Below are 9,386 nucleotides of genomic sequence, written 5' to 3' on the forward strand. Positions count from 1 at the left end.
CATCCAAGCTTCATCAGCAACCCAATCAGCCAGGGAGGGCAATTTATCAAGGAGGATAGTGTGGATTTAATACCTCCGGTTCGTAAACTCTGAGTAGCATCTGACCCCTTGGCAGCCAACGTCACTCTGTGTGGAACAATAAATGCGTGTGTCCGGCCCTCATATCAGAACACAGAGGCTCAAAAAGTCTGGTATTGAGTGCGCTGCGTTTAATGAAATTCACAACTTTCACAATTCCTTTCAATACCACTTCAAGATCAGATAAAATTCCTTTCGATGCCAGTGCCTCGCGGTGAATAAAACAATGATTCCAAACAATGTCCGGACCAGCTGCCTCCTTAATCCTGACTATAACTCCGTTGTTTTTCCCAGTCATGCTGGCTGCACCTTCGCTTGTGATTCCCCTGCAACGAACCCAGTCGAACCCACACTTTCCAACCACAAAACTATTCAAAGCTTCAAAAATCTCTGCGCCAGTCGTGTGGGTTGGTAATGTCAGGTTGCACAGCAAATCCTCAACAAATTCATTGTGCCAAACATACCTAATGTAAACTAGCAAGGTTGCACAATCTGAAACATCTGTATTTTCATCCAGTTGTGTTGAGAACGCCTGCGCTGATTTCAAACGAGAAATAAACTGGGCTTCTAAATTCTCAGCAATATCACAAATTCGGCGAGCCACTGTGTTATCACTGAGTGGGAAGCATTTCACTTTTTCAACGAACCTCTCTTCTATTTTAAAAAAATTTAGTGTACCCAATTCATTTTTTCCAATTAAGGGCAGATTTAGTGTGGCCAATCCACCTATCCTGCACATCTTTTGGGTTGTAGGGGCGAAACCCACACAAACACAGGGAGAATGTGCAAACTCCACACATGTGCTAACCACTGTGCCACTGTGCTGCCCGACTGTTTGAACTATATCCAATTCTGCAGAGAGAATTAATCTCTCTGCTACAGTGTGGGGCATTTTCTCTTTAACTACACTGTAAGCTACCAGGTAAGAGACTAATTGTACTTTGTCGTTCAATGTAACATTTCTGTTAAGGACTTTAGCTGACGATTTAAGTTCTCGCTGCACCCTTTGAAATAAGATCAAGAGGTTTGTCCTCGAACTCTTCATGCTTAGTCTTCAAATGCGTAGTTTTGAGCGTTTTAAACTTTCATTTGCCAGTACTTCCCTGCATATAACGCACATGGACTATGCATCCTGATTTGCAATGGCACAATTGATAAATCCATATCTTAAAAAATCAACTTTATACTGCTTCGATCCTGATTTCGGCTTCTTCTTAATGGATTGTTCACCAGAGGCCTTGGAGCTCACACCAGCACTGCTTTGTCCTGGTGGGGACTCTCCTGAACAGCTCACACCAGCACTGCTTTGTCCTGGTGTGGACTCTCCTGAACAGCTCACACCAGCACTGCTTTGTCCTGGTGTGGACTCTCCTGACCAGCTCACACCAGCACTGCTTTGTCCTGGTGTGGACTCTCCTGACCAGCTCACACCAGCACTGCTTTGTCCTGGTGTGGACTCTCCTGACCAGCTCACACCAGCACTGCTTTGTCCTGGTGTGGACTCTCCTGACCAGCTCACACCAGCACTGCTTTGTCCTGGTGTGGACTCTCCTGACCAGCTCACACCAGCACTGCTTTGTCCTGGTGTGGACTCTCCTGACCAGCTCACACTAGCACTGCTTTGTCCTGTTGTGGACTCTCCTGATCCACTCTCTCCAGCAGGTTAAGTTGTGAGATACTGGCCTGTTTGTGTCTCTGGCCCTCTCTTCCTTATTAGAAAATGATCCATTTTAAATTTTTCAGTTTTGTTGCTTGTTTGCTGCTGACGAAATGGAAGAATTGCAATTACGCCCAGAGCGTTCGGGGCGCATGACCTGCTCTCTGCTGTCGCTTCAGGCAGGAAGACTGAATTGAATTTTTAAAAATCTTCTCCTGGGTCAGCACGCTGATGTCAGGAGGAGACGGTGTTTCTCTCTGGGCTCCGGGGTCATATCATAGAATTTGCAGTGCAGAAGGAGGCCATTCGGCCCAGCGAGTCTGCACCGGCTCTGGGAAAGAGCACCCTACCCAAGGTCAACACCTCCACCCTATCCCCATAACCCAGTAACCCCACCCAACACTAAGGGCAATTTTGGACACGAAGGGCAATTTATCATGGCCAATCCACCTAACCTGCACATCTTTGGACTGTGGGAGGAAACCGGAGCACCCGGAGGAAACCCACGCACACACGGGGAGAATGTGCAGACTCCACACAGACAGTGACCCAAGCCGGAATCGAACCTGGGGCCCTGGAGCTGTGAAGCAATTGTGCTAACCACTATGCTACCGTGCTGCCCTATGTTCGATGATGACCCTGACATGGCTTTGGCCTTTTGAAGTAACATAGATGGTGTCATTATCCTGCGGGGCTTCAATAATCCTGGACGTTGCTCCCCTGTGATGATGTTGCTGATTATTTATTGTTGTCTTTTCTCCTGTTAGGGCGTGTGAGGTGTGAGCACGAGGGCGAGAGTCGTCTGTTATCCTGTTCTAACAAAAATCATTAAAAAATAAATACATTTGGAGTACCCAATTCTTTTATGTTTTCAAATTACGGAACAATTTAGCGTGGTCAATCCACCTAGCCTGCACATCTTTGGGTTATGGGGGTGAGACCCACGCAGACACAGAGAAGTTCTAGCAATAATCATATTGAGTTAATGATGTGATATGTGCCCTGTGCAGTTTTATTTATTTTTATATGCAGTTATCCTTGCTCTGGGAGGGGAGTGTATTTTAGACACCCCTTGTCTCGTTGATAGTGAAGGTGAGTGGAGCCACGGCTGGGTGATGGGTGGATGGTTGGTGTGGGGTTGGGTAGTTGGGTTAGTTAATCCTCACTGAGGATAGTCCCCCAGTTAGAGCTAACCATTCAGGGCTTTTATTTAGCTTTTTGTTATTTAGAATTGAAGAATCCGTACCTATCCCCGTCAATGGCCCGGGCAGATTACCCTGGGGAGGGCCGGGCAAGCTTCTGTCTTTTCCTGGAGTTTGGTGTTTTGGAAATGAGTAGTAGTGTTCAGCAAGGTGGGCTCGGTGAATCCTTCATTAATTTGTTGATTATTCCTAGGTCAGCTCGAGCGTTTTCCCTTGAGGATTTTTTTTCCTTCTCTCCGTCTGGGTGAGCAGCGCGCTGTTATAAATCCTGGGTTGGTTCGGTGGTCCATTAGGGGGGTCCCATTATTGTAACGGGGAGGAATCTGTCTGCCCCCCCCCCCCCCCGCCCCCCCCAGGCCATCTAATATTGGGTGTCTTGGTGATCCGTTTTCGCTTTGGTGATGGGGTCTCCCTGGTTAGGGCTGGGGTTAATGTGTTGCAGTGGGGGAGTTGCACTGCCCTGGATGTTGTTGGGGAGGTGTAAGACCGGCTGGGGTATAGGTTATGGGGTGTTCTGGAGGTTCTGAGCCTGAGACTGGGGTTATGGTGTGATGTCTGGTGCATGTATAACATCTTAGAACTGGGGGTTCTCACTCACTCAACCTGTCCAAATCACACTGAAACATCTCTGCATCCTCCGCACAGCTCACCCTCCCACCCAGCTTTGTGTCATCTGCAAATTTGGAGGTATTGCATTTTGTTCCCTCATCCAAATCATTAATATATATTGTGAATGTATTGTGAGCCTGTTTATCTTGTGTGTCACAAAATGTACGTAGTTTCCCGTCGCGCACAAACTGTCACCAGTTGTCCCAACTAAACAGGAAAGATGTAGACTGATTGGTCACATGATCACGCGACTGCAAGAAGGGTCAAGTGTCAGGGGCGCAGGCCGCGTACAAGCATGAAGTATCTGCTCAGCTCGCAGTGAATAAACTATTGTTCGTTATAAGTCCTCATCGCCAGAATTTACAGTGAACAAAGTTCAAAGATTGCCGCAGCGTCCGTCCTCGAATTCTGGGACACACCAGGGCAATCTCCGGAGGGTAGGGAACCCTTGTGAGCAGCGCTGGAGTAGAAAGGAACCTCTTCTGTTTTTGTTTCCCATCTAATCAAAGGATGAGAAAGTGGGCAGTGAGGCGGGGAAGGGGTGGGGTGGGGGTGGGGGGGCTGCAAACCACTGCAGTGACAGCCATCTTCTCTTGTGGTTTGCAGGCTGTATGATGTGGGAGGCCAGCGGACTGAACGGCGGAAGTGGATTGGCTGCTTTGAGGATATGAGGGCGGTGTTGTTCGTGGCGGCACTGAGTGGCTACGACATGAACCTGTTGAGGAGCCGTCAGTGGTAAGACAGGCCTCAGTCTGCAGGGGAGGCAAGCTCCACTCGATCAAGTGTTACTCGTCACAGGATTGACTGTTCCACACTGTTCCTGAAGGGGGTGGGGGGAGAATGTGTACAGCAATAAATACCTGTAGCTAAACAGGCAGCAGAGCCATGTTCCCATTGGCAAAACTGGTCGTCCCCCCCCCCCCCTCTCTCTCTCTCTCTCTCTCTCTCTCTCTCTCTCTCTCTCTCTCTCTCTCTCTCTCTCCCTCTCTCTGCTGCCTCTCTCTATCTCCCACTGGTGCCTGTCTCTCTTTTGCTCTCTCTCTGATGTCTCTCACTCTCTCTCTCTGATGTCTCTCACTCTCTCTCTCGTGGCTGTCTCTCACTCTCTCTCTCTCTGATGTCTCTCACTCTCTCTCTGTCTCTGATGTCTCTCACTCTCTCTCTCTCTCTCTCTCTCTGATGTCTCTCACTCTCTCTCTCTCTCATGCCTGTCTCTCACTCTCTCTCTCGTGCCTGTCTCTCTCTCTCTCTCTCTCTCAATGGTGCCTGTCTCTCACTCTCTCTCTCTCGTGCCTGTCTCACTCTCTCTCTCTCTCTCTCTGATGTCTCTCACTCTCTCTCTTGATGTCTCTCACTCTCTCTCTCTCGTGGCTGTCTCTCACTCTCTCTCTCGTGCCTGTCTCTCTCTCTCTCTCTCGCTCAATGGTGCCTGTCTCTCACTCTCTCTCTCTCTCGTGGCTGTCTTTCACTCTCTCTCTGATGTCTCTCACTCTCTCTCTCTCGTGCCTGTCTCTCACTCTCTCTCTCTGATGTCTCTCACTCTCTCTCTCTCTCGTGGCTGTCTCTCACACTCTCTCCCTGATGTCTCTCACTCTCTCTCTCTCGTGCCTGTCTCTCACTCTCTCTCTCGTGCCTGTCTCTCACTCTCTCTCTCTGATGTCTCTCACTCTCTCTCTGATGTCTCTCACTCTCTCTCTCTCTCGTGGCTGTCTCTCACTCTCTCTCTCGTGGCTGTCTCTCACACTCTCTCTCTGATGTCTCTCACTCTCTCTCTCTCTCGTGCCTGTCTCACTCTCTCTCTCTCGTGGCTGTCTCTCACACTCTCTCTCTGATGTCTCTCACTCTCTCTCTCTCGTGCCTGTCTCTCACTCTCTCTCTCTGATGTCTCTCACTCTCTCTCTCTCTCGTGGCTGTCTCTCACACTCTCTCCCTGATGTCTCTCACTCTCTCTCTCTCGTGCCTGTCTCTCTCTCTCTCTCGTGCCTGTCTCTCACTCTCTCTCTCTCTCGTGCCTGTCTCTCACTCTCTCTCTCGTGCCTGTCTCTCACTCTCTCTCTCTCTCGTGGCTGTCTCTCTCTCTCTCTCGTGCCTGTCTCACTCTCTCTCTCTCTCGTGGCTGTCTCTCACTCTCTCTCGTGCCTGTCTCTCTCTCTCTCTCTCTCTCTCAATGGTGCCTGTCTCTCACTCTCTCTCGTATCTGTCTCTCACTCTCTCTCTCTGATGTCTCTCTCTCTCTCTCTCTCGCCTGTCTCTCACTCTCTCTCTCGTGCCTGTCTCTCTCTCTCTCTGATGTCTCTCACTCTCTCTCGTGCCTGTCTCTCACTCTCTCTCTGATGTCTCTCACTCTCTCTCTCTCTGATGTCTCTCACTCTCTCTCGTGCCTGTCTCTCACTCTCTCTCTGATGTCTCTCACTCTCTCTCTCTCTCGTGCCTGTCTCACTCTCTCTCTCTCGTGGCTGTCTCTCACTCTCTCTCTCTGATGTCTCTCACTCTCTCTCTCTCGTGGCTGTCTCTCACTCTCTCTCTCTGATGTCTCTCACTCTCTCTCTCTCGTGGCTGTCTCTCACTCTCTCTCTCTGATGTCTCTCACTCTCTCTCTCTCTCGTGCCTGTCTCTCACTCTCTCTCTCGTGCCTGTCTCTCACTCTCTCTCTCTCTCGTGGCTGTCTCTCTCTCTCTCTCTCTCAATGGTGCCTGTCTCTCACTCTCTCTCTCTCGTATCTGTCTCTCACTCTCTCTCTCTGATGTCTCTCACTCTCTCTCTCTCGTGCCTGTCTCTCACTCTCTCTGATGCCTCTCACTCTCTCTCGTGCCTGTCTCTCACTCTCTCTCTCTGATGTCTCTCACTCTCTCTCTCTCGTGCCTGTCTCTCACTCTCTCTGATGCCTCTCACTCTCTCTCGTGCCTGTCTCTCACTCTCTCTCTCTGATGTCTCTCTCTCTCGTGCCTGTCTCACTCTCTCTCTCTCGTGCCTGTCTCTCACTCTCTCTCTCTGATGTCTCTCACTCTCTCTCTCTCTCGTGGCTGTCTCTCACTCTCTCTCTCTGTCTCTCACTCTCTCTCTCTCGTGCCTGTCTCTCTCTCTCTCTCGTGCCTGTCTCTCACTCTCTCTCTCTCGTGGCTGTCTCTCACTCTCTCTCTCTGATGTCTCTCACTCTCTCTCTCGTGGCTGTCTCTCACTCTCCCTCTCTGATGTCTCTCACTCTCTCTCTCTCGTGCCTGGCTCTCACTCTCTCTCTCATGGCTGCCTCTCACTCTCTCTCTCTCGTGGCTGTCTCTCACTCTCTCTCCTGTCTCTCTCTCTCCCTCTCTCTCTCCCTCTCTCACTCTCTCAATGGTGGCTGTCTCTCACTCTCTCCTGTCTCTCTCTCTCTCTCTCTCTCTCCCCCTCTCTCTCTCTCTCTCTCAATGGTGGCTGTCTCTCACTCTCTCTCCTGTCTCTCTCTCTCTCTCTCTCCCTCTCTCTCTCTCTCTCTCCCTCTCTCAATGGTGGCTGTCTCTCACTCTCTCTCTGTCTCTCTCCCTCTCTCTCTCCCTCTCTCTCTCTCTCTCTCAATGGTGGCTGTCTCTCACTCTCTCTCCTGTCTCTCTCTCTCTCTCTCTCTCTCCCCCTCTCTCTCTCTCTCTCTCAATGGTGGCTGTCTCTCACTCTCTCTCCTGTCTCTCTCTCTCTCTCTCTCCCTCTCTCTCTCTCTCTCCCTCTCTCAATGGTGGCTGTCTCTCACTCTCTCTCCTGTCTCCCTCTCTCTCTCCCTCTCTCTCTCTCCCTCCCTCTCTCCCTCTCTCAATGGTGGCTGTCTCTCACTCGTGCATCTCCCTCTATCTCTGGTGCCTCTCCCTCTCTCTCCCCTGCTGCTGCCCCTCTTTCGCTCTCTGGTGCCTCTCTCACTCTCTCACTCATTCACTCACTCACTTTCTTGTGTCTGTCTTTCTCTCTCTCTCTCTGGTGTCTCTCTCTGTCTGTCTCTCTTTCCCTCGGTCTGTCTGTCTCTCTTTGGTGCCTGTCGCTGTCACTTTCGCTGGTGCCTGTCTCTCTCTCTGGTGTCTCTCTCTCTCTCTGTCTGTCTGTCTCTCTCTCTCCCTCTCTGTCTGTCTCTCTCTCTTTGGTGCCTGTCGCTGTCACTTTCGCTGGTGCCTGTCTCTCTCTCTGGTGTCTCTCTCTCTCTCTCTTGGTGCCTGTCGCTGTCACTCTCTCTGGTGCCTGTCTCTCTCTGTCTGTCTCTCTCCTGTCATAATCTCCTCCACTCATGTATATAATGAGATGCAGACAGGCAGTGATTGACATATAGGATGACCAATAAGCAAACACAGTGCAGCCAATCACCAGACAGGACGCTACCACTATAAAGCCAGAGGGCACTAGGTTTCCCGTTCTCTCGGGACCCAGCCAGTCAGAGTCCACGAGCTAGCAAGCACAAACACCATGCGGTAGCTAGTAAGTCTGGTCAGGCTACTACAAGGTCTCCAGTCAGTTCAGTATAGTGTCGACCCACAGCTGACTATGTATATCAGTTCTATCGTTGAATAAAACAGTGTTGGATCTTCTCCAGTGTTAAACATGTTTCTAGCTTCCCTGCATCGAGTGCAGTCCACATCGAACCTACCTGCCTAACACATCAACTCCCTCTCTGTCTGTCTCTCTCTCTTTGGTGCCTGTCACTGTCACTCTCTCTGGTGCCTGTCTCTCTCTCTCCCATCTCTCTTTCTCTCTCTCTCTCTCTCTCTCTCTCTCTGGTGTCTCGCTCTCCCTGGTGCTCCCCCTCTCTGTTTTTCCCTCTGCCTCTGTGTGACTCATTCTCTCTTTTTGTCTCTCTCTCTCTCTCTCTTTGTATCTCTGTCTCCTCCTCTCTGTCTGTCTGTCTCTCTTTTTGGCTGTTTTTCTCTCTCTGTCTCTCGCTGTCTCTCTCTGCCTCTGTATGTCTCTCTCTGTATGTTTCTCTATGTGTCTCTGTCTCTCTCTGCCTCTCTCTCTGTCTGTCTCTCTGTATGGCTCTCTAAATGTCTCCCTCCCTCTCCCTATCTGTGTGTGCCTCTCCCTCGCTGTGCCTCTCTGGTGCCTGTCTCTCTCGTACTCTCTGTCTCTCTCCCTCTCCGGTGTCTGTCTCTCTCTGTCTCTCTGTCTGTCTCTCTCTCTCTCTCTCTCTCTCTATCTGTCTTTCTCTCCCTCTCTGGTGCCTGTCTCTCTCGCACTCTCTGTCTCTCTCCCTCTCTGGTGTCTGTCTCTCTCGCACTCTCTGTCTCTCTCTCTCTCTCCCTCTCTGCTGTCTGTCTCTCCCTCTCTGCTGTCTGTCTCTCTCTCTCTGTCTGTCTCTCTCTCCCTCGCTGTCTCTCTCCCTCTCCGGTGTCTGTCTCTGTGTGTCTCTCTCTCTGTCTGTCTCTCTCTCTCTCCCTCGCTGTCTCTCTCTCTCTCTCCCTCTCCGGTGTCTGTCTCTGTGTCTCTCTCTCTCTGCCTGTCTCTCTCTCTCCCTCGCTGTCTCTCTCTCTCTCTCCCTCTCCGGTGTCTGCCTCTGTGTGTCTCTCTTTCTGTCTGTCTCTCTCTCTCTCCCTCGCTGTCTCTCTCTCTCTCTCTCTCTCTCCCTCTCCGGTGTCTGTCTCTGTGTCTGTCTCTCTCTCGCTGTCTGTCTCTCTCTCTCTGTCTGTCTGTCTCTCTCTCCCTCACTGTCTCTCTCTCTCTCTCTCTCCCTCTCCGGTGTCTGTCTCTGTGTCTCTCCCTCGCTGTCTCTCTCTCTCTGGTGCTTGCCTCTCTCTCTGTCTCTGTCTCTCTCTCTGTCTGTTTCTCTCTCTCCCTCTCTCTCTCTGGTGCTTGCCTCTCTGTCCATCTGTCACTCTCTCTGGTGCCTG

General features: G+C 50.8%; 1 protein-coding gene across 1 annotated transcript in view; it reads left to right on the forward strand.

Moving 5' to 3' along the window:
* Positions 1-9,386, forward strand: part of gnav1 (guanine nucleotide binding protein (G protein) alpha v1) — a 196,135-nt gene that overhangs the window by 155,069 nt on the left and 31,680 nt on the right. Inside the window, 2 exon segments of the mRNA XM_072483654.1 lie at positions 4,153-4,274; positions 7,848-7,855. Of these exon segments, the coding sequence (XP_072339755.1) occupies positions 4,153-4,274; positions 7,848-7,855 (130 nt within the window).

The sequence above is a fragment of the Scyliorhinus torazame genome, chromosome 18 (assembly GCF_047496885.1).
Source record: "Scyliorhinus torazame isolate Kashiwa2021f chromosome 18, sScyTor2.1, whole genome shotgun sequence".
Lineage (NCBI taxonomy): Eukaryota > Metazoa > Chordata > Chondrichthyes > Carcharhiniformes > Scyliorhinidae > Scyliorhinus > Scyliorhinus torazame.